The 26365-nt window shown below is 43.4% G+C and overlaps 1 protein-coding gene across 2 annotated transcripts in view; it reads right to left on the minus strand.

Moving 5' to 3' along the window:
- The window catches only part of LOC140201498 (son of sevenless homolog 1), a 208225-nt gene that overhangs the window by 38104 nt on the left and 143756 nt on the right, over window positions 1-26365 (minus strand). For both annotated transcript variants that reach the window (XM_072265692.1, XM_072265691.1), the window contains exons 11-12: window positions 8637-8718; window positions 6965-7087 (exon numbers count right to left, since the gene is read on the minus strand). In XM_072265692.1, coding sequence (XP_072121793.1) covers window positions 6965-7087; window positions 8637-8718 — 205 coding nt within the window. The remainder of the gene's footprint in view (window positions 1-6964; window positions 7088-8636; window positions 8719-26365) is intronic.

A 26365-nucleotide genomic window follows, 5' to 3' on the forward strand; every position in this document is an offset into this window, starting at 1 on the left:
TTATCTGGGTTGAACTCCATCTGCCACTTCTCAGCCCAGTTTTGCATCCTATCGATGTCCTGTTGTAACCTCTAACAGCCGTCCACACTATCTACAACACCTCCAACCTTTGTGTCATCAGCAAATTTACTAACCCATCCCTCCACTTCCTCATCTAGGTCATTTATAAAAATCACAAAGAGAAGGGGTCCCAGAAGAGATATCTGAGGCACATCACTGATCACCAACCTCCATGCAGAATATGACCTGTCTACAACCACTCTTTGACTTCTGTGGGCAAGCCAATTCTGGATCCATATAGTAATGTCCCCTTGGATCCTATGTCTCCTTACTTTCTCAATAAGCCTTGAATGGAGTACCTTATCAAATGCCTTAATGAAATCCATATACACTACATCTACTGCTCTACCTTCATCAATGTGTTTAGTCACATTCTCAAAAAATTCAATCAGGCTCGTAAGGCACTGATTAGTCAGCCTTTGACAAAGCTATGCTGACTATTCCTAATCATACTATGCCTCTCTAAATATTCATAAATCCTGCCTCGCAGGATCTTTCCATCAATTTACTAACCACTGAAGTAAGACTCACTGGTCTATAATTTCCTGGGCTATCTCTACTCCTTTTCTTGAATAAGGGAACAACATCTGCAACTCTCCAATACTCCTGAACTACTCCTGTCCCCATTGATGATGCAAAGATCATTGCCAAGGGCTCAGCAATATCCTCCCTCACCTCCCACAGTAGCCTGGGGTATATCTCATCCGGTCCCGGTGACTTATCCAACTTGATAGTTTCCAAAAGCTCCAGTGCACCCTCTTGCTTAACGTCTATATGCTCAAGTTTTTCAGTCTACTGTAAGTCATCCCTACAATCGCCAAGGTCCTTTTCCATAATGAATACTGAAGCAAAGTATTCATTAAGTACCTCTGCTACCTCCTCCGGTTCCATACACACTTTTCCACTGTCACACTTGACTGGTCTTATTCTCTCACATCTTATCCTTTTGTTCTTCACATACTTGTAGCATGCCTTGGGGCGTTCCTTAATCCTGTTTGCCAAGGCCTTATCATGGCCCCTTCTGGCTCTCTTAATTTCATTCTTAAACTCCTTCCTGTTTGCCTTATAATTTTCTAGATTCCTATCATTATCTAGTTTTTTTGAACCTTTCGTAAGTTTTTCTTTTCTTCTTGAGTAGATTTTCAACAGCCTTTGTACACCATGGCTCCTGTACCACACCATACTTTCCGTCTCATTGGAACGTACCTATGCAGAACACTACGCAAATATCTCCTGAACATTTGCCACATTTCTGCTGTACATTTCCCTGAGAACATCTGTTCCCAATTTATGCTTTCAAGTTCGCGCTTGATATTCATATTTCCCCTTACTCCAATTAAATGATTTCCTAACTTGTCTGTTCCTATCCCTTTCCAATGCTATGGTAAAGGGAATAGAATTGTGATGACGATCTCCAAAATACTCTCCCAGTGAGAGATCTGACACCTGACCAGGTTCATTTCGCAATACCAGATCAAGTACAGCCTCTCCTCTTCTAGGCTTATCCACATATCATGTCAGGAAACTTTCCTGAACACACCTAACAAACTCCACCCCATCTTAAGTCCCTTGCTCTAGGGAGATACCAATCAATATTGGGGAAATTAACATCTTCCATCACGACAACCCTGTTATTATTGCACTATTCCAGAATCTGTCTCCGTATCTGCTCCTCGATGTCCCTGTTACTATTGGATGGTCTATAAAAAACACCCAGTAGAGTTATTGACCCCTTCCTGTTTCTAACTTTCACTACAGAGACTCTGTAGACAAGCCCTCCATGACTTCCTCCTTTTCTGCAGCCGTGACAGTATCTCTGATCAGCACTGCCACCTCTTTTGCCCCCCCGCCATCCTTTTTGAACCATCTAAAGCCTGGCACTCTAAGTAGCCATTCCTGCCCAGCCATCCAAGTCTCTGTAACAGCCATAACATGGCCAAGTACTGATTCACGATGTCAAGATGTCATGGCTCCAAGTACTGATTCACGCTCTAAGCTCATCAGCCTTGTTCACGATATTCCTTGCATCTCCTTCCTTAGAGGGTCAGACACCCTGAGCCAATAGGCTGGTCCCGGACTTATTTTCTGGCATAATTTACATATTACTATTTAACTATTTATGGTTTTATTACTATTTAAATATTTATGGTGCAACTGTAACAAAAACCAATTTCCCCCGGGATCAATAAAGTATGACTATGACAAAATAGACACATCTCAAACCATCAGTCTGAGTGCATCCCTTCTCTATCACCTGCCTATCCTCCCTCTTACACCATCTACAAGATTTCTCGATTTGTGACTATCTCCTCAGTTCAGTTCCCACCCCCCAGCAATTCTACAAACGTTTGTAGTTTAAACTCTCTCAATAGCCTTAACGAACCTCCCTGCCAGGATAGTGGTCCCCTTGGATTCAAGTGCAACCCGTCCTTTTTGTACAGGTCACATCTGCTCCAAAAGAGGTCCCAATGATCCAGAAATCTGAATCCCTGTCCCCTGCTCCAATCCCTCAGTCACGCATTTATTCCTCCACCTCACTCTATTCCAATACTCACTACTGCGTGGCTCAGGCAGTAATCCCAAGATTACTACCCTTGTGGTCCTGTTTCTCAGCTTCTTTCTTAACTCCATGTAGTCTGTTTTCAGGACCTCCTCCCTTTTCCTACCTATGTCATTGGTACCAATATGTACCAGGACCTCTGGCTGTTCACCTTCCCACTTCAGGATATCGTGGACGCAATCAAAAACATCCTGGACCCTGGCACCTGGGAGGCAAACTACCATCCGTGCTTCTTTCCTGCATCCACAGAATCACCTGTCTGACCTCCTAACTACAGAGTTCCCTATCACTGCAGAACCGAATTGTTTTCAGGTTGCAGGATGTGACTACTGAGGCAATGTATGGTTGCTATGCTACAGCTAGTCACAATCTGTATCAATAATGTGGTAAAGAAATCAAATGTAATATTTTCAAGTTTTCTGATTATACCAGACTAGAAGGATTGAGAGTATAGCAGAAGATGGAAATAGGCTTCAAGAGGATATGGACAAAGTGAGTGAATGGTCTAGAATAAAGCAGGTGGAATATAAATGAAAAATCTGGAATTATGCACACCACAGAAAAGTTGGGAGTCTTTGTGAAATGGTTAGAGGCTGTATAATGTTTATGCTCAGAGATCTACATATATTTGCAAACAAGTCATTAAACAGCAACATACAGGTTAAACAATGAGCAAGTCAAATGGTGAATTTATCTTTTTTAAATGACAGAAGTTGAATACAGAAGTAGAAAGTCTTACTGCAATTTTACATCTCGTACGTTGTTGAGATAATCAATTTAGATGTCACTTAGAATTCCAAATTTTTTATAGTGTATGGGGTCTTTCTCTTTTGTTAAATTTAAAATGGCTTCTTTTGTTATGTTATACTGGAGAATGCTGAGAAAGTCTCTAACTAGACAGTTGCTTGGGTTATTATAGATAGCAGGGTGCTATTAACCAATGGGTGGTCATATATTGTTTTGTTTTCGGATACCATGCTGTATCATATGACTGATACTGCGGCAACCGACCCTGTAGGGAGTGTTGAGGCAGGTGCTGGGTGGGATTTCCCCTAGACATATACGAGCCAATATAACGGAAGAGGGGGCTCATCCGGGATTTGGATTTTCGGTAAAGCTGTAATAGTCGTCGCGTTAAGTGGTGCGAAGACGGATCGAGATAAGATTGTAAGTTGGTGTGAATTGGAGGAGGTACCCGTGAATCATGCATGCGTGCTAAGTGGGGTCAATTTTCGCATTCCGGCAGATGTACTGGTGCGAGGGTTGAGTATGATCAAAGGTATCGGGCAGGTAAACTTATAGCTAGAAGGTGTGGGAAAGAACTGGAGTCCAGCTGGATGTTGGTGCGGACAAGTGCCAACGTCATGACGTTGGAACTACCAGCAACAGTCCACGTCCAGGGGGAGGTGGGGCCGTGGGGGTCTCCACACCCTCCCGGAGGACGAAAGTGAGGAGGTGCCGGAGGAGGAGCTAGATGAGGCCCCAGGGGAGGTGCCAGTAGCCAGGGGTGGAGGTGTGGAATGGGAAGGCTTGGCCAGGCCCCGTCCCCCAGTTAGGGCTGAGACCTCCGAGTTAGCGGCTGCCATTACCTTCCTGGCGAGAAGGGTTGAGGGGCCCCGCCCAAAGCTGAGAATTTTCTCGGGAGCCAGGCCCACCCCAGAAGGGGAGGATGAATATGAGACCTGGGTTGAGGATACATCCCAGTTGTTAGAGGTGTGGCCAGTTTCAGATGAGGAAAAGAGACAGCGATTGGTGGAAAGTTTAAGGGGCGGGGCAGCCCGTGTGATCCACGATTTGAGAGCGGAATGCCCTTCAGCTTCCCTGTCGGAGTGTTTGGATCTACGTTGGAGGAACATGAGGAGCGGCTGCTGAAGGTGCTGAGTTGGCTGAAGGAGGAAGGGTTAAAACTTTCCCTGGATAAATGTCAGTTCTGTAAGACGTCGGTCAGTTATGTCGGGCACATAATCTCACGAAATGGAGTGGCGAAGGTGTTATGGGAGAAGTACTTTGTTCATTATGGCCTTCCTCGGCGGATCCATAGTGATTAGGGACGGGACTTCCAGAGCAGGCTTATCCATGAATTACTGGGTATGCTTGGGGTTGAGAAATCCAGAACCACCCCCTATCACCCACAGGGTGATCCTCAGCCCGAGAGGTTTAACCGGACCCTGCTGGACATGCTCGGCACTTTGGAGATCGGACAGAAGAATAAGTGGAGTCAGCACATCGCTGATTTGGTTCACTGTTACAATTGTACTCGCAATGATGCTACAGGGTACTTGCCCTACTATCTGATGTTCAGACGGGAAGCGAGGTTGCCCATTGATCTGTGTTTTGGGACTGAAGTGGGTGAAATACCTTCGAAGCCATGTCTGAAGTACGTGTCTGATATGAGGAGAGAGTTGAAAAGGTCGTACGAGTTGGCTGAGGCGGCAGCCACCAAGCAGAACCAGCGGAATAAGAAGAGGTATGATCAGAAAGTAAAGTTCGTCCAGCTATTGCCAGGAAACCGAGTCCTTATCCGGAATTTAGGACTACCTGGTAAGCACAAGTTGGCGGACCGTTGGGCAGCCACCCCCTATGTGGTGGAGAGTCAGATGCCGAATCTCCCTGTTTACCGGGTGAGACCTGAGGATGGGAAGGGGCCTGTCAAGGTACTCCATCGGAACCACCTGCTGCCTCTGGGTCGAGACGTGCAGGTAGACCCAGAGCCCGAATGGGAGTTTACGGCTAGTACGAGGACTCTGGGAGGGCGCGGGGCAAGGGAAGAGCCCGCTGCAAAGGAGACGGGGCCGGTCCCCACCCCGAAAAGGGATACGTCATCGGAAGACGATGATTCGGACGTGTGGTACCTGTTTATGTTTGCTGATTCCCCGGTGCCGGGAGAAGAGGCTCCTGGCCCTTCCATCACTGAGTTAGGGGAACCGAGGGAGGGTGTTGCAGAGCCGTCTGTACTACAGCCGGAATTGGGGGAGGAGAGGGTGGGGCCAGAACCTGAGGCAGGGGGCTCACAGGGGCTGAGGGGTCCTGGTGAGGGGGAGGGTCTGACAGATAGGCCCGGTGGGGGGGGGGGGGGGTTACCTGGGGTGTCTCAACAGGGAGAGTCAGCAGAGGAAGTCCAGAGGCCTCAGAGGAGTAGGCATCCCCTGGAGAGACTGACTTATACAGCGCCGGGAGAACAGGGTGTGATCTCTACTGCCCTGGAAAGTTATTTCACTGCTTTATGCACCTGGGTTGGGTTTTGTGTTTTACAAGGAGCACTGGTGAACTCTGTTAATGTCATGAGGGCATGACTTTTATTGGTGGGGGGGGGAGAGTGTATGGGGTCTTTCTTTTTTGTTAAATTTAAAATGGCTTCTTTTGTTATGTTATACTGGGGAATGCTGAGAAAGTCTCTAACTAGACAGTTGCTTGGGTTATTATAGATAGCAGGGTGCTATTAACCAATGGGTGGTCATGTATCGTTTTGTTTTCGGATAAATGCTATATCATATGACTGTGGACGGGGTTTTTGCGGGGAGTCGGAGGAGAGACGAGGAGGACGGCGGATGTGTGGGGGTTTTTGGCGGGGAGCCGGAGGAGAGACGAGGAGGATGGCGGATGTGCGGGGGTTTTTGGCGGGAAGTCGGAGGAGAGACGAGGAGGACAGTGGACGAGGTTTTTGGGGGGAGTCGGAGGAGAGACGGGGAGGACGGTGGACGAGGTTTTGGCAGGGAGTCGGAGGAGAGACGGGGAGGACGGTGGACGGGGTTTTTGGGGGGAGTTGGAGGAGAGACAGGGAGGACGGTGGAGGGACGGGGAGGACGGCGAATGTGCGGGGGTTTTTGATGGCGAGTCGGAGGAGAGATGGGGAGGACGGTGGATGGGATTTTTGGCGGGGAGTCAGAGGATAGATGGGGAGGACGGCGGAGAGACGGGGAGGACGGTGGAGAGACGAGGGGTCGGAGGAGAGACGGGGAGGACGGTGGACGTACGGAAAGGCTCCGGTCGATCACTCCGGGTGGTCCCGAGCCGTGAGCTGACAGGATTCGGGTGGTCGTCAGGAATCGATTGAGCTCCAACGGTTGCGCAGAAGAACTTGGACTTTGATAAGTGTTGGCGCCTTTTTTTCATTACTTCCCTTTCTGTATTGGATTTATATTAATGTCATAGAATTAGTAATATCTATAAAGTGTACTTGTTAAAATTTACTGGGTGTGTTGGCTGATGATTGATGTTTGGGCTTGATTCAGGCCGAACCGACCCTGTGGGAAGCGTTGAGGCAGGTGCTGGGTGGGATTTCCCCTAGACATATACGAGCCAATATAACAGAACGTTACTGTAGTATTACAAAATGCTACTTACCTAAGTTGCACAGGTTGAACATATTCTTTCCTAAACCGTTTCAGTTCTGCACTAAGAGGTTGGTCACCATGCTCCAAAGCTTTTCGATCAGCTTCAGTGGGCTCTGGCTCTGGAATCTCAAATCTGACATTAAGTGCAGTATACAACACAAAATCAAAATGTGTCCACCCAAAGTATGTTATAATTCATTTAGTATCTTACTCAAGTGGTAAACTGAGTAAAATTATAAGCTAAACATAAATAAGACTAAATTTCACCACTTCATTTATCTCTTGCAAACACTACGCACATCAGTACTGCATTCATTTATCAGCTTTCTTTCTCATTACCAATTGTGTTGTCACCATCTGCACTTGTGAATGAAAGAATACAAGCTTCTTGAAATTTTATACTTTCATAGTAGAGAAATAGGTCATTAAGACCAACCATCTTTGTTCTGCATAAGCCTTGTCTGATCAACATATCCTTCTATTCCTTTCTCACTATTTTCTGCTATAGTTCAACTTTAACTTGATTTATATTCTTTATCACAGTCATTATTATCAACACAAAACTTTCTAATTCTACGAAATTCTGCCAAGTTCAAAGCACCAATGTTGCTCAGCCTCTGCTTGTGTAGTCAGAAAACCAGAAATGCTGAACTACACAATAATATACAAATAGTTCAAAATATATTTTTAATTCACATAATGAAATTTCTCCATCTGTCACAATAATTCCCCCTCCTGTTCAAGGCAAATTTTCCACACCACCCGTATTACTCTATTCCAGAACCCAGTCTAATTCAATAGACAAATACAAAAGCATTATTAGCATCTCTCACATGTGACAGGTGCTCTTTACCCACTTCCCACTTTCTCTGGATTCTCTTGGTCACTCTCCCAATTACTATCCTCTGTGATGCTGCTTACATCCTGCCAAAGATTTGCTCTGCTCTATACAACAGAAAATTGGTACAACTACCACAGAAACAGATAGAAAGGAATAGTTTGAATTAAAATGAAACAAATTAACAAAAACAGATTATGGAGACATACACTAGAAAAAGTGTGTGCTAAACGAAACAGGAAGGGTGTAACACATACCAACATCAGGAATAAAAAAGAAGAAACTGAATAAGGCATGAAGAGACTTGACAGCAGTTTCACATCACCTGAAATCCTTACATGACTGTGTATACTGGCTACCTCCAAGGCGGACCAAAAGTCACTGTCGTAGAAGAGATTTCCTGATCCATAACTGTCTGCAATCCAGACAGTACAAAGCATTCTAAATGCAGTAAAAGTGGCATCTGTCTAAACTTTGGCCTAAAGCTTAGATACAACTACATATCTAAATAAAGAAAGCACTTTAGAGTCAGCTTATGGAAAATAAACTGGCCATTACACTAACACCAGCAAATAGAGCAATACTCTACAATCCAAAATATTTAGGAACCAAGAAATGTTAGCAATAATTCTCTTTCCCCAGCTTCTAATCTGCCAGTTTTTTTTTTGGCATACAAGATTTGAGGCTAACAATATTTATGTATTATTTATGTAAGCTAACATTTCAAATTATTTTTTAAAAACTTCAATTTTATTAAGTTCCTGGTTTTGTGCAGCTACGTTTCTTTTACTATTCCTTAACATTAAGACAACAAATTGCAGCACAAGATCATTCAGTAACCTACCTTTCAATTAAAAGCCCAAGCAACTCCCGAGGCTTGCAGAAAGAACGATATGTTGTGAGGAATGTCCTAACAAAGTTTGGATCTAGAAAAACAAGAAGTATTTTGAATATGGTACCCTTAATGTAACTTCTGCAATTTTTTTCCTGAAAACAAAAGATATAGTAATTTGTGACATCAAAAAGCCCACTACAAAATATTTATTATTTCTATTATATAATGCCTCAAAAGAAGCATTAATTTCAAAAAGTAAAACATTGACCATTTGCCACTGAGTTCATAATATGTTTTATCTATTTTCTTGTGCATTTTATTCCTTATGCCATTTAAGGTGTCTGCAATACAATACCAATGCAAATATCGAATATCAGAATAGTACATAGTATTCTGTTTTTCCGATGAGCAAGTGAATCATAAATTCTGTGTATGGCATTCACTTAATATTTTGGAGATGGGAAAGCATGGTGAAAAACAGAAGAATGCAAGACTAACTAAACATTTCACATTTCTTCAGTTGAAGTAGAAAGATATTCTTATTATCAAATTGCTATCAATTTAAGCAGAGCCAGCACTACAACTTAAAATAAACAAGAGCATCAAAGCAAAATAGTACTTCTTACACATTACAAAGCAGAATATATTTCGCGAAACTATTGTCATGTAAATACTATTAGCCCAACACTCCTACAGTTTATTTGTTCTGTTCTATAAAACAGACAATTAATAAAAACAAAGCCATAGGGGAAAACTTTTTCCTCCTTTTAGTACCTTCAGGATATTCTTATTCCAACTTATGTGTTTAAAAACCTTTTGAACAAGCATTTTACGTCCTTCCAGCTTTTCAATTCATTTTTGTAACACGACCTGCCTGCCTTTGCTAAAGACAATGCACCAATACACAATTCATTAAACCTGCCTTCTCTAAACATACTATGATCCACCTGAATAGTTGAGTGACTATTCCTTCAAATGAAGAACTGTCAATTTTTCAGTTAGCTTGTCACATATTTTCCAAAAATGATAATCAAATTTAGAAAATCTACAGATTAATTGCGCAGTCTGCTCACGTGTACATGTCTAAAAGATGCTGAGAAATGTCATATGTCATTTTGGGGTTCCTCAAGCAAATCTTTTGTCACTTCCTCTTTCCCTTGTTTATGTGCCTTTACCTCACAAGATGCCACTGCTGCTTAACGCCTACCTTTAAGATTTCAGGGCTGCCGGTCTGCCTGACCTCCTGCAGCAACAACACAAAGTGGACGTCTGATTTGTAAAATGACAGCACAGTGGACATCTTGGATCAGGTCTCGTGTCTATGGTAGTTTGACCTAGCGGCACCAGAAACTACCGAATCACCCAGCGAGCTCTGCAAATCAAAACAGCAGATATATGTTTTCATAAACATGTCAGTTTACCTTTTAAACTGTTTTAATGCCACCTGCAGAACTCCAATCAAGGTGCCAGAAATCCCCAATGGGCAATTCTGATTTGTACATGCCAAATGTGGCATTTTATGCAGTTGAAATCTGCACCATGTGTCCACGTGGTTGGCTCAAAATGAATATGGTGCTGGAACCATTCAAACATCCACAGTAGTGTGCTTGATGGAACTTTTCTTTGAATGACTGAATTTTAAATGTGCACTACCACAGCCTAGCAGGAAAAAGAAAAAAATAATACTGGGAGGAGGTGGTGCAAGATAGGTGAGGATTTTGTACATATACAGTTGCAAGAAAAAGTTTGTGAGCACTTTGTAATTACCTGGTTTTCTGCATTAATTATTTATAAAATGTGGTCTGATCTTCACTTAAGTAGCTTAAACTAATAACGCACAAACAACTGAATTTCTTGTACACCATTTAAATAATCACAGTCTAGGTTCAGTAAGGTAGGTGAACCTCTGGGATAATGCCTTCTACAAAAGCTATTCGGAGTCAGGTGTTCCAACAATGAGATGAGATTGGAGGTATGGGTTGGAGAGGTGCCCTGCCTTATAAAAAAGACATACAAAATCAGGTTACTGACAGAATCTGCTCTTCTCAGGAAAGGTCTGTTTCTGTGCACCATGCCTTGATCAAAACAACATTCAGAGGACCTTAGAAGAAGAATTGTAGAGATGCAAGAAACTGGAAAAGACTAAAAAAGCATTTCTAAAGACCTCAGTGTTCATCAGTCCACAGAAAGAGAAATTGTCTACAAATGGAGACAACGCAGTACTGTTGCTACTCTACCTAGGAATGGGCATCCTACAAAGAGCACAATGTGCAAATTATGAGGGAGGTGAAAAAGAATTAAGGGTAACAGCAAAAGACCTGTAGAAATCTCTCAAACGTGCTAAAGTCTCTGTTCATGTGTCCACTACAAGAAAAACACTGAACAGAGACTTCATGGAAGGACATCATCAAGGAAACCACTGCTCTCCTAAAATAACATTGCTGCACGTCTCAAGTTTGCAAAACCACCTGGATGCTCCACAATGCTTCTAAAACAATGTTCTGTGGACAGATGAGACAAGGTTGATCTTTTTGGTAGAAATGCACACCGCTACTGCACATTTGGAGGAAAAAGGACACTGCACACCAACACCAAAACCTCATCCCAACTGTGAAGCATGGCAGAAGCATCATGGTTTAGGCTGCTATGTGCTTTGGAATGGCCAAATCAGAGTCCAGACCTTAACCCAATTGAGATGCTATGGCTTGACTTGAAGAGGGCTGTTCATGCAAAGTATCCCAGGAATACTGATGAACTAAAACAGTTTTTTATGGAGGAATGGTCTAAAATTCCTCCTTGCCATTGGGCAAGTCTGATCAGCAGCAACAGGGAACATTTGGTGGATGTTATCGCTGCTAAAGGAGGTTCTACCAGTTATTAAATACAAAATTCACATCCTTTTTCCAGCCTGGACTGTAAGTAATTAAACAGTGTTCAAAAAAGATGTGAAAAGTACAAATGTTTGTGTGTTATTAGATTAGGCAGATTGTGTTTGTCTATTATTGTGACTTTAAAGAAGATCAGACCACATTTATAGAATAGTATAGCACAGTACAGGCCCTTCGGCCCACAATGTTGTGCCGACCCTCAAACCCTGCCTCCCATATAAGCCCCCACCTTAAATTCCTCCAAATACCTGTCTGGTAGTCTCTTAAACTTCATTAGTGTATCTGCCTCCACCACTGACTCAGGCAGTGCATTCCACGCACCAACCACTCTCTGAGTAAAAAAACCTTCCTCTAATATCCCCCTTGAACTTCCCACCCCTTACCTTAAAGCCATGTCCTCTTGTATTCAGCAGTGGTGCCCTGGGGAAGAGGCGCTGGCTATCCACTCTATCTATTCCTTTTATTATCTTGTACACCTCTATCATGTCTCCTCTCATCCTCCTTCTCTCCAAAGAATAAAGCCCTAGCTTCCTTAATCTCTGATCATCATGCATACTTTCTAAACCAGGCAGCATCCTGGTAAATCTCTGCTGTACCCTTTCCAATGTTTCTACATCCTTCCTATAGTGAGGTGACCAGAACTGGACACAGTACTCCAAGTGTGGCCTAACCAGAGTTTTATAGAGCTGCATCATTACATCGCGACTCTTAAACTCTATCCCTTGACTTATGAAAGCTAACACCCCATAAGCTTTCTTAATTACCCTATCCACCTGTGAGGCAACTTTCAGGGATCTGTGGACATGTACCCCGAGGTCCCTCTGCTCCTCCACACTACCAAGTATCCTGCCATTTACTCTGTACTCTGCCTTGGAGTTTGTCCTTCCAAAGTGTACCACCTCACTTCTCTGGGTTGAACTCCATCTGCCACTTCTCAGCCCACTCCTGCATCCTATCAATGTCTCTCTGCAATCTTTGACAATCCTCTACACTATCTACAACACCACCAACCTTTGTGTCATCTGCAAACTTGCCAACCCACCCTTCTACACCCACATCCAGGTCATTAATAAAAATCACGAAAAGTAGAGGTCCCAGAACAGATCCTTCTCACTAGTCACAATCCTCCAATCTGAATGTACTCCCTCCACCACCACCCTCTGCCTTCTGCAGGCAAGCAAAATCTGAATCCACCTGGCCAAACTTCCCTGGATTCCATGCCTTCTGACTTTCTGAATAAGCCTACCATGTGGAACCTTGTCAAATGCCTTACTAAAATCCATATAGATCACATCCACTGCACTACCCTCATCTATATGCCTGGTCACCTCCTCAAAGAACTCTATCAGGCTTGTTAGACACGATCTGCCCTTCACAAAGCCATGCTGACTGTCCCCGATCAGACTATGATTCTCTAAATGCCTATAGATCCTATCTCTAAGAATCTTTTCCAACAGGTTTCCCACCACAGACATAAGGCTCACTGGTCTATAATTACCTGGACTATCCCTACTACCTTTTTTGAACAAGGGGACAACATTCGCCTCCCTCCAATCCTCCGGTACCATTCCCGTGGACAACGAGGACATAAAGGTCCTACCCAGAGGCTCAGCAATCTCTTCTCTTGCCTCGTGGAGCAGCCTGGGGAATATTCCGTCAGGCCCCAGGGATTTACTGTCCTAATGTATTTTAACAACTCCAACACCTCCTCTCCTTTAATATCAATATGCTCCAGAACATCAACCTCACTCATATTGTCCTCACCATCATCAAGTTCCCTCTCATTGGTGAATACTGAAGAGAAGTATTCATTGAGGACCTCGCTCACTTCCACAGCTTCCAGGCACATCTTCCCACCTTCATCTCTAATCGGTCCTACCTTCACTCCTGTCATCCTTTTTTTCTTCACATAATTGAAGAATGCCTTGGGGTTTTCCTTTACCCTACTCGCCAAGGCCTTCTCATGCCCCCTTCTTGCTCTTCTTAGCCCCTTCTTAAGCTCCTTTCTTGCTTCCCTATATTCCTCAATAGACCCATCTGATCCTTGCTTCCTAAGCCTCATGTATGCTGCCTTCTTCCACCTGACTAAATTTTCCACCTCACTTGTCACCCATGGTTCCTTCACCCTACCATTCTTTATCTTCCTCACCGGGACAAACTTATCCCTAACATCCCGCAAGAGATCTCTAAACATCGACCACATGTCCATAGTACATTTCCCTGCAAAGACATCATCCCAATTCACACCCGCAAGTTCTAGCCTTATAGTCTCATAATTTGCCTTTCCCCAATTAAAAATTTTCCTGTCCTCTCTGATTCTATCCTTTTCCATGATAATGCTAAAGGCCAGGGAGCGGTGGTCACTGTCCCCCAGATGCTCACCCACTGAGAGATCTGTGACCTGACCCGGTTCATTACTAGATCTAGTATGGCATTCTCCCTGGTCGGCCTGTCCACATACTGTGACAGGAATCCATCCTGGACACACTTAACAAACTCTTCCCCATCTAAACCCTTGGAACTAATCAGGTGCCAATCAATATTAGGGAGGTTAAAGTCACCCATGATAACAACCCTGTTATTTTTGCATCTTTCCAAAATCTGCCTCCCAATCTGCTCCTCTGTATCTCTGCTGCTACCAGGGGGCCTATAGAATACCCCCAATACAGTAACTGCTCCCTTCCTGTTACTGACTTCCACCCATATTGACTCAAAAGAGGATCCTGCTACATTACCCACCCTTTCTGTAGCTGTAATAGTATCCCTGGCCACCCCTCCTCCCCTTTTTCTGTCCTCTCTATCCCTTTTTCTGCCCTCTCTATCCCTTTTAAAGCACTGAAATCCAGGAATATTGAGAATCCATTCCTGCCCTGGTGCCAGCCAAGTCTCTGTAATGGCTACTACATCATAATTCCATGTATGTATCCAAGCTCTCAGTTCATCACCTTTGTTCCTGATGCTTCTTGCATTGAGGTACACACATTTCAGCCCTTCTACCTTACTGTCTTTACACCCTTTATTCTGCTTCTCTTTCCTCAAAGCCTCTCTGTATGTTAGATCTGGCTTTACTCTATGCACTTCTTTCACTGCTCTATTGCTCTGGGTCCCATCCCCCTTGCAAATTAGTTTAAACCCTCCCGAACCATGCTAGCAAAGCTACCTGCAAGGATATTGCTCCCCCTCAAGTTCAGGTGCAACCCATCCAATCTGTACAGGTCCCACCTTCCCCAGAAGAGATCCCAATGATCTAAAAATCTAAAACCCTGCTCCCTGCACCAACTCCTCAGCCACACATTCAACTGCCATCTCCTCCAATTCTTACCATCATTGCCACGTAGCACTGGCAGCAATCCTGAGAACGCCACCCTTGAGGTCCTGTTCTTCAGCCTTCTGCCTAGTCCCTGAAGCTCACACTTCAGGACTTCATCCCTCTTCCTGCCTATGTCGTTGGTCCCAACATGTATCACGACTTCTGGTTGCTTTCCCTCTTGTACCAGGATATCATGCACCCAGTCGAGACATCCCGGACCCTGGCACCCGGGAGGCAACAAACCATGCAGGTGTCCTTCTCATGTCCACAAAATCTCCTGTCTGCTCCCCTGACTATAAGAGTCTCCAATGACGACAGCTCTCTTCTTCTCCATCCCACTCTTCTGCACCACAGGGTCAGACTCAGTGCCGGAGGCCCTGCCACCGTGGCTCACACCTGGTCGGTCGTCCCCGCCAACAGTATCCAGGACGGTAAACTTATTATTCAGGAGAATGGCTACATGGGTGCTCTGCACTACCTGTCTGCTCACCTTCGCTTTCCCCCCTCTGACTGTCACCCAACGACCTGCATCCGACAGCCTAGATGTGACTACCTCCCTGTAGCTCTCATCTATGACTGCCTCATTCTCCCTTATGAGTCGAAGGTCATCCAGCTGCTGCTCCAGATTCCTTACACGGTCTTCCAGATCGCCTAGCCGTATGCACTTCTGGCAGATGTGACTCTGCAGAAGAGGAGAGTTCCCCCAAGACTGCCACATCTCACATGAGAGGCACATCACCGTCTCAGGAGACATTGTAAAAACTAACTGCAAGCTAGCTTGTCCTCCACCTCTTCTCGTCGAAGCCTCTCGAGTCAAAGCTCCACTCCTTCACTGGCCCACTCACTCACTGGCTGCTTTGCTTGAGCTATCGCTCTATTTATCTGTTTGAGCTTTTCAAAATGTTTGGTCACCTGACCTCAACTGCCCAATCAGCTGCTTTCTGCTGAGTCTGAGCTATTCAAATCTTGATTGTCTAATCAACAGCTTTCTGCTGATCTATTCAAATCTTGATTGATTTGATTGCACAGACCAACTGCCAAAACTGCCAGAATCTCTAGAGTCAAAGCCTCTTCCACTCTTTCACTGGCCCACTCACTCACTGGCCGCTTTGCTTGAGCTATCCCTCTATTTATCTGAGTAATGCTGAAAACAAGGTAATTGCAAAGGGTTCACAACCCTTTCTTGCAACTGTATTTATTCATATGCAGTGTTGCAAATATGCAATGCTTTATTTGCTTTGTAAATAAAATCGCTCTGTCCCACAGAGGAAGTTGTTCTCAAACGGCAGAGGTAGGCAACCGTGGCTGACAAGGGAAGTCAAGGACCGCATGAAAGCCAAGGAAAGGGCATATAAAGTAGCAAAAGTGAGTGGCAGTTGGATGATTGGGAAGCTTATAAAATTCAACAAACGGCAACTAAAAAGCTATAAGAAGGGAAAAGATTAAATATGAGGGCAAACTAGATAATAATATAAAACAAGATACTGCAAGTTTTTGCAGTTATACAAAGAATAAAGGGGAGGTGGGAGTTGATATTGGACCATTGGACCACTGGAAAATGATGCTGGTGAGTTAGCAATGGGGGACAAAGAAATGGCAGATTAACTTAATGGGTACTTTGCATCAGTCTTCACTGTGCAAGACACTAGCAATGTGCCAGTAGTCCGTGAGTGTCAGGGAGCAGGAGTGAGTGCCATTGCTATTACAAAGGAAAAAGTGCTAGGCAAACTCAAAGGTCATAAGGTGGATAAGTCACCTGTGCCAGATGGACTGCATCCCAGAGTCCTGAGAGAGGTTGCTGAAGAGATAACGGATGCAATGGTCATGATATTTCAAGAATCAAAGAAAGGAAATTATTGGCCAGTTAGCCTCAACTCAGTGGTTGGGAAATGTGTTGGAATTCATTATTAAGGATGAGGTTTCAGGGCACTTGGAGACTAAAGGGAAACTTTGCCTGACAAACTTGTTAAAGTTCTTCAAAGAAGTAATAAGCAGGATGGACAAAGGAGAGGTAGCAGATATCATTTACTTGGATTTTCAGAAGGTGTTTCATAAGGTGCCACACATGAGGCTGCTAAATAAGATAAAATCATATGGCATTACAAGAGAGATACTGACATGGATAGAAGAATGACTGACAGGCAGGAGGCAGCGAGTGGAAATAAAGGAGCGATTTTCTGGTTGGCTGCCAGTGACTAGTGGTGTTCCTCAGGGTTCAGTACTGGGAATGTTACTTTTCACATTGTCAATGATTTAGATAATGGAATTGATGGCTTTGTGGCAAAGTTTGCAGATGATACAAAGATAGTTGGAGGGGTAGGTAGCGTCCAGGAAGCAATGCAATTGCAGCAGGATTTCAACAAATTGGAAGAATGGGCAAAAAAGTGGCAGATGGACACAGTGTTGGGAAATATACAATAATGCATTTTGGTAAAAGGAACAATAGTGTGGACTATTATCTAAATGGGGAGAAGAATCAAACGTCAGCAGTGCAAAGGGACTTAGGAGTCCTCATGCAAGGCTCCCAGAAGGTTGAGTCTGTGGTAAAGAAGGCAAATGCAATGTTGGCATTTACTTCAAGGGGAATAGAATATAAAAGCAAAGAAATAATGCTAAGCCTTTATAAGACACTAGTCAGTCCGCACTTGGAGTATTGTCAACAGTTTTGGGCCCCATATCTCAGAAAGGATGTGCTGTCATTGGAGAGAGTCCAGAGGAGGTTCACGAGGACGATTCAGGAAATGAAAGGGTTAACATATGAGCAGCGTTTGGCAGCTTTCGGCGTACACTCACTGGAATTTAGAAGAATGCATGGGGACTTTGACAAATTGGAAGAATGGCAAAAAGAAGTGGCGGATGGAATACAGTGTTGGGAAATGTATGATAATGCATTTGAGGAGCATTTGGCAGCTTTGGGCCTGTACTCACTGGAATTTAGAAGAACGCAGGGGCGGGGGAGGGATCTCATTGAAACCTACCAAATGTTGAAAGGACTAGATACGGTGGATGTGGAGAGGTTGTTTCCTATGGTGGGGGTATCCAGAACTAGAGGGCACAGCCTCAAAATTGAGGGACGATCTTTTAGAACAGAGGTAAGGAGGAATTCTTCAGCCAGAGAGTAGAGAATCTGTGGAATGCTCTGCCACAGACTGCGGCGGAGGCCAATTCCATGGGCATTTTTAAGGCAGAGGTTTATTGGACAGAGCATCAAAGGATATGATGAAAAGGCAGGTGTATGGGGTTGAGTGGGATCTAGAATCAGCCATGATAGAATGGCAGAGCAGACTCAATGGGCTGAATAGCCTAATTCTACTCGTCTTATGGTGTCCTGAAGAAGGGTTTTGGCCCAAAGTGTCGACTGTTTATACTCTTCCAGTGATGCTGCCTAGCCTGCTGAATTGCTCCAGCATTTTGTGTGTGTTGCCTTGGCCCCAGTGTGACTGATTTTTGAGTTATTGAACTACAGACCAGAGACCCTATAAACCAGTAATCACATCAAATGTTTAAAAATTGGTAAATCCTAATGCTTGCTTGTTGTTATAATTCTCTGAATATCTTGTGCTTTCAGAGAATAAAATTCATTGATTGAGCTGGAAGAAGTTTATCTTGGTTGTGATGAGCTGTTCTAAAGAGTATCTTCTTTAAGAAGGCGATGCTTGGCCCTATTCCTTAAATTTTAGCAGATTCAATATAGTAGTTTGGAATTCAGATTGTAGCATTTTAGCAGGTACTACCAACTTAGTGTGGAAGAATCTGCAGACAAAGCTGAAAGAAAGTTGAACTTGAGTGGGCTGCACTGAATCAAGTCTTCACCCTGAGTGGTATCAAAGCGCTCACTTTAAAAAAACGGCTTCCCAAATAGGTGATATGTACGACCTTACAAAAATTTAGACACAATTATGTCATGTAACACTCTAAGAAGCCTCACTCACAATGCGCTGGAGGAACTCAGCAGGTCAGTCAGCATCAGTTGAAAAGATTAGTCGACGTTTCAGGCCGAAACCCTTTGTCAGGACTGAAGGAAGATCTTTGGGGAGGGTTTGAAGAATGCTGGTAGTACTCTCAGAAGTTTACCAGGACTTTCATTAAGCTGTGATGTCACAGTGTGTTCTATTAGGTCTGTTTTTCTTGACAGTTAGGGAGTTTGGAGGAGCTCTGGACACAGGATAAAGTTTTCTTTTCAATAACAATACCTCCATTTACAAACCTCCTTTAACGTAGCAAAAACAAAAACTTGATGTAGTTGAAGGCAAGAATAGGCAGTCTTAGACTTTGCATGGATAAAAGGCTAGAAAATCAACTTGGGAACTGAAATATGACACAAAGGTTGCAAATTGTATGTGTTATTTGAGAGAATTGTTGATGGCTACAGAATGATGTTTGTGATGGGCAGTTTTGTCTTTCTAATATTGAATTGAAAGAAATTTCTGTTAACAATAATGATACTGAATGAACAATCTGAGAAATTAGAGAAAGTGAAGGAGAGAAGGGAGGTAGTGTTGAGAAAAGTTATCCGTGTAAAGTGCCTCTCGGCAATGTTGTTAAGAATAGAAAGAAGAAATTGGATGGGACCAAAGGCCATCATGGAACTCTAGAGTAACATGCAGACATGAAAAAGAAGCTATTGCTGATTAACTTCTATCTCTGTCTGAATAGAAAAAAATGGAAGAATGATGCCCTATATGCTGGATGATGATGGCAGAGTGCTCCAGGAAGATGGAATGATGCAGGTTAAAAGGAAGAAATGAGAAAGATTAACTTTGACATAATTATAAATGTTATTAATTAGAGCTGCTTTGTGCTACAGCAAGAGCAGAAATAGTTTTGTTTATTTTTTTTTCCAGGATCTAGATGACCCAGACACCCATGCCATTATTGCTGTTGCTATCAGTAGTGGTAAACCATCTTTTTAAACTGCTGTGGTTTTTCTAGTGAAGGTAGTCCTAGAAAGTGATTGGAGAAGGAAGTTCAGGATTTAGACCTAATATAGATGAAATATCAGTGATGGTATGCAACTTGGAGGTGTACACACAGATGGTGAACTACATGTGTGCCTTAAGCTCTCATCCTACTTGACAACAGAAGTCATGGGTTGGTAGGTGCCATTTGAAGTGGTCGAGGCAAGAAACTACAGTGCATTTTGTAAAAGGTACTGGAGAGAACAAACGTTTAGGATGATTGTTAGGCTACCAGTCAAACAGCCTACTTTGTCAGGAGGGTGTTCATTTCCTATATATGCTGAGGTTGAATACATTCTGGTAAGTAGAAGGTATTACATCAAACTCTTCACTATAGCCACCTAGCTCAAGTTCAAGCTTAAGTTGAATTGTCATTCAATTGTACATGAATACTCAGGAATACAGCCAAACAAAACAGCATTCCACTGGAGCCAAGGTGCAACCAACACAGTATCAACAGTCATACACAGTGCAAGGCACATATAGCACATAAGATAGCAGTAAACATACAGTCACACAAAAAGTATAATATAGCCCAAGTCCATGAGTGTTTGGATGTCGTCGGCCAGAATAAGCCCACAGCAATCCGCAGACAAATGCAAATCAACCTGTTTTCCACCAAATGAACATACTGGAGAACAGCACTATGGCATGAGGCCCAGTCTGCGCTACAACAGAGGGCGTATATAGCTATATTGCCATTGGTCATACTAAGAAGCCAGTAAACTGGACTTGCAATATTCTACATTACCAACACTGTTCCTTCTAAGCTGCACGGGTGTATGGCCCTGCAATAACTGAAATGCTACCATGCTCATAGCCTTTGCTGCTGTGCAGCTGGAATTTTCTTTTATATAATGTTTTATTGAAGTGTCACGCAGTTTTTAGACCATGTAAAAATTTTCTGCTCAGAGCAATGGTTGGTCTGCACAGCTGTAAAAAAAAAATTACAGGCAACATTGATTACCAATGGCTAACAGGGTCTTGTGATCACAAGCAAAACCTCCATGGCAACCATTCGTTGTTAGGCTCCACACCACCTTTGCACATTGACAACAACTTCTTTCTGTAGCAGGCAGCAACACAGTCCACACCAAGTCCAGCTCCTCCAGCTCCCCCGCTATTAAGCAACTTACTGATGAAGTAGATCTGCAGTACTTGACATTCTTGATAACCAACAATGTCTTTCGATTGTAAAAAAAAAAGACAAAGGATGAACAATTGCACTTTTGGTTGGACCAAGAGTGGCCAGTGCTTCAGGGTGTGCCTCCATCTTACATGTATTTTGATAGATGACTGAAGTATTTTGGAATGGCAAAAAGTGAGTCACTCTCCAGAGGATCCAATCTCTGATGCACTCTCATACCCATTTTTATGGTAGCTGGTCCAGTCAAGATTTGGGTTAGTTGTGACCCCCAAGGATGTTGCTGGATATGCCACCAAATGTCAAGGGTAAGTGATCCCACTCTGTTGTTCGAGATATTTACTGTCAGGCAACCTTGTGATATTTATTTATTTATGTCATTTATCGGTCCATGGCTGAATGCTAGCTGCTGCTTCATTTTCCATGAGGCTGGAAATGGAGTTGAACATAAAGTAACTAAAGGTGGTTAGTCAAGGATACGGCCCTTAAGTTGTCCAGCAGACATCTACTGTGATAGTGATTGCCCCCCAACAACCACAGCCATCATCTTCATGTGTGGAATGAATCCTTCCACTGGGAGAGCTTTCCACTTAATGCAACTGACTTAAGTTATCTGAGCTTCTTGATTGCTGATCAAATGTTGCTTTGATGCCAGGGGCAAATTGTTCTCTCACTTCTGGAATTCAGCTCTTTGGTCTATGTCTGGATAACACTGTCAATGATACCTTGCATACATTTACTTAATACTGAGAATAGATTACATAGAACAGATGGGAGTGGACACGCTTTATTGTTAGCAGGAGGTACCTGAGAAACTTTCTACATTAAGAACAAAAGAAATAGCAGTAGGAAACCAATGGTTCATGTCTGTCCGATGATTCAAAATATTCACAATTAATCTTTTACCTCAGTATAGTTTTCCACACCAACCATTATCCTTTGATTCTCTAAATATCTAATGCTTCTCTACAATGTACACTTTCAGTGACTAGATGAAAAAATTCTAAATAGTTAATGGATCAAAACAGCTCTTCTAATTCCTCTACCAAGTGATCATCCTTACACCAGGGGTTCCCAATCTTTTTTATACCATGGACCAATATCATTAAACAAGGAGTCCATGGATCCCAGGTTGGGAACTCCTGCCTTAGGCACCCCAGACAGGGGAAGTATCAACTTTCAGTGTTTTGTACTTTTCAATAAGAGACTGATTAATCTCTCATCTTCATCTGGAAGTGCATCGAGGACTTTGTTCCCCCCCCCCCAAAGAAAAAATCGGTCCAGGTCTATCCAAACTAGAAACGCTGGATTAACAGCATCTTGCGTGCTGCTCTCACCAGGCGAGACAGAGCTTTCGTCACCAGTAACCACCAGGAACTCAAGAAACGCAGCTACAATCTATGAAAAGTCATCAAGGCAGCAAAACAATAATACAGGGACAAGATCAGGACACAATTCTCTACCAACAACACATGCAGCTTATGGCAAGGTCTGCACACCATCGCAGACTTCAAAGCTAAAAGCAGTGGTGCTACCAACATTGCTGCCTCTCTCCCAGATGAGCTAAATCCTTTTTTACACTCGGTTCAATGTTGCCAACACTGAGCCCCCGAGGTGAGCCGCTGATGTGACCTACATCTTGGTCATCTTTGAGGCTGAAGTATGTGGGTGTTTCCAACGAGTGGACAGTCACATGGCTGCGGGACCGAATGGCATCCCAGGGCGGATATTCAGAATGTGCATACCACAACTGGCTAGTGTGTTTGCAGACATTTTTAATCTCGCCCTCTCCCAGTGTAGAGTGCTCTCCTACTTTAAAACATCCACCCTGTACCTAAAAAGACTAAGGTAACATGTCTGAACGACTGGCATCCTGTTGCACTCACCTCAATAATAAGCAAATTCTTTGAGAGGCTGGTCAAGGACTGCATCTGGAGCAAGTTACCACCCACAATGGACCCCCTACAATTCGCCCACCGACATAACTGATCGACAGATGATGCAGTAGCCATAGCTCTCCACGTCATCCTAACACATCTGGAGAAGAGGGATGCTGTTCTTAGACTACAGTTTAGCATTCAACACCATAGTTCCCTCCAAGCTTGACAAGAAGCTCAGAGACCTTGGCTTTCACCCTGCCTAGTGCAGTTAGTTCCTGGATTTCCTGTCAGATCACTGACAGATGATAAGAATGGACTCCCTCACCTTTGCCCCTCTGAACCTCACCACAGGAGCCCCCCAGGGTTGTGTCCTAAGCTCCCTCCTTTACTCTCTGTACACCCATGACTATGTTGCTACCCCAATCCGCTAATTAAATTTGCAGATGATACTACATTGACTGGCCTGATCTCAAATAATAACGAGGCAATCTACACAGAAGAAGTCATCACCCTGACACAGTGGTGTCAAGAAAACAAGCAATCCCTCAATGTTGCAAATCAAAGGAGCTGATTGCGGACTACAGGAGGAACAGAGACAGACTCATCCCTATTGACATCAATGGATCTGTGGCTGAGAGAGTGAACAGCTTTAGGTTCCTCTGAATTCATCTTGGTCTGAACATACTGGCCATGTGGTAGAGAAAGCACAACAGTGCCTCTTTCACCTTAGACAGATGAAAAAGTTTGGTATGAGTCCCCAAATCCTAAGGACTTTCTACAGGGGCACAATTGAGAGCAGCCTAACTGGCTGTATCACTGCCTGGTATGCGAACTGTACTTCACTCAATTGCAGGACTCCGCAAAGAGTGGTGTGGACAGCCCAGCACATCTGTGGATGTGAACTTTCGACTATTCAGGACATCTACAGAGACAGGTGTGTAAAAAGGGCTGAAAGGATCATTGGGGACCTGATTCACCACAACCACAAACTATTCCAGCCGCTGCCATCCGGGAAACAGTACCACAGCATTAAAGCCGGGACCAACAGGCTCTGGGACAATTTCATCCACCATCCCATCAGACTGATTATTTCACACTGACACAATTGTATTTCATAGCTATATTGACTGTTCTGTTGTATATCTTACTGTACATACTATTTATTATAAATTATTATAATTTGCACATTGCACATTCAGGTAGAGACGTTACCAAGGATTTTTACTCCTCATGTCTGTGAAGGATGTAAGAAATAGTCAATTCATTTCAATCCAAATTCAATTCAATTCATCATATGACAAGCCCCACCGCCCAGAAATCAAACTGGTGTTTGTGCTTCTCTGCAGACCCTGTACAGCAACAACGTATTTCAAAGTCAGATTCCCAAACAAGCACTCTAAGCTCAATGCAGCAACACAGTTCCAGAATAGATCATGTTTCAAGGCTACTATTACACCCTATCCTCGTTATATGCCAGGGATACATTCCTCGAAGTTGACACATAATGTGAAATCGCATAATGTGAATAATTATTTAAATGGAGAAAATAGGGATGTGTTCCAGAGGGCTTCCTAAATATGTTTTATCTGTAATTTATTCACATTTTTATACCAATACAACACAAAAGCAGTACTACAAGACAACATTTGTATTATATTTAATCAATTTAAGGTAATATTCAATGTAATAAATCATAGAAAGTTAACATCTGAGGGTGTACAGTACTCACCAACAGTGGCAGGTGTGCTCGCTCCGGGAGATAAGTGGTTGTTGTGGTGTCAGATAATATCAGACACAGCAAGGGGTGAAGGAAGACTCACAGAACTCTTTGAACTGCCGGCAGCAGAAGATTACAGCGCTTTGCATAAAGTGGTGAGGGTTATTTGCTTGGCAGCATTTTGTTTTAAATTTGCTTGTAGGGAAGAAGGGTTGATGGCAGGGAATGACTGAAATGCTGACTCTGTTCTAAACTTGGGTCCATGCCCATCGCCATTTGTGCCAAGTGTTCCAACTTCCACCATTCCCTCACCATTGGTAAACTTCCGGGATTTTCAAAATCGCCTGTTGCTTGCAGCATCTGAGAGGTAGTTCGCCGTAAAAAAATACGCACGCCTTGAATGTGGATCACACCAGTCGAGTGGTTGAATCAGCGATGTTGTGTTAGGCAGCAGGAAACATAGTTATGTTAGGATGAATGCTGTCCAGATGTTTAGAATGGGCTGGCGCATTGTCAAGCAACAAAAGAACTTCAACGACAAGATTCTGTTCCCAGCAGTAGCATCCCAGAGTTGTGTTACCTTCAGCTGATGTCGCGCTGTTTATAATTTCCAACTTTTTTCCCAAGTGTTAAAGCGGTTCTCTGCCGCTCGGCTGATGGCCCAGGACATGATATCGGATGCTTAGGAGGCATAGTTAAATATTTCAAGCACAAAATCACTGCACCATATGTAAAACCAACAGAAGTTTAAGATCGCGCATCCACACCTTGCCAAAACCAATGCAAGAGTGGCGGGAGAGAGATAGTGAGGCGCACGCACCTGACTTGTACTGGCGGGAAAGCGGTGCTTCTCATCCCAACAGTGAGACTGTGAGGCGCGCGCACGTGACTTGTATTGGAGGGAAAGCAGTACTCCTCGCATAACTGTGAATTTTGGACGCATATAACAAGACATTGGTAGAAACAGGTTCCTCGCATAACTGTGAATCCGCATAGTCTGAAGACGCATATAGTAAGGATAGGGTGTATTAAAATTTCTTTGGAAAAAAAACATGTAACATTCTTACTAATTCATGGAATTCCCTGCCCATAATTGTCATAAATGGAAATGGAACACCCAGGTAGGCACTGAGTGATTTGAACTGTGATGGGAGTATAAAAAAGCCATATTCAAAGATCAAGAGTAACACATGATACCAAAACATTCAATCCAATGACATCAACTGTAACCCATATAAAGCTCCACAGCCACTTCATAATTCATAGCAGTGTAGAGGAAGCAGTCGCCCTCAACTTCAATTTTCTACCCAAGATCAAGGTCACTGATGGCCTGCCATATCCATTCAAGTTTCAGGCTTCATATACAAGGAGAAAGACAGATGAAAATTCTACCAAGAACCACCAAAATAAGACATTAGTTTAATTGGGACCAATATTTCAAATGAGGGACAAGCGTTTTACTCAGCAGATCAATAGCTGTACAAATGTGTGTGAGACGAATGGTTATACAGCTGTGCCTTTGAAGCATTGACATAATTGAATTGAACAAACGTTTTTATTTATAGCAGGCATACAACAAAGCAGGGAGGGTATAGGGAAAGAAAATTTGAAAAGACAACACAAAAATTGCTGGAGGAACTCAGCAGGTCAGGCAGCATTTATGGAAATGAATAAACAGTTGATGTTTCAGGCTGAGACATTTAAACAGATCACTATAGATTCAGAGCTGGTGCTCCTCGCCATCAGTTTTCTAAGAATTTTGTATATTTTTGTGAAATTACCATCGATTTTCTAAGCTCCAAAATTCCAGAATGCTTAATCAGATTGCTGAATCTTTCTAT

This window comes from Mobula birostris, chromosome 8 (assembly GCF_030028105.1).
Source record: "Mobula birostris isolate sMobBir1 chromosome 8, sMobBir1.hap1, whole genome shotgun sequence".
NCBI classification, from domain to species: Eukaryota; Metazoa; Chordata; class Chondrichthyes; order Myliobatiformes; family Myliobatidae; genus Mobula; species Mobula birostris.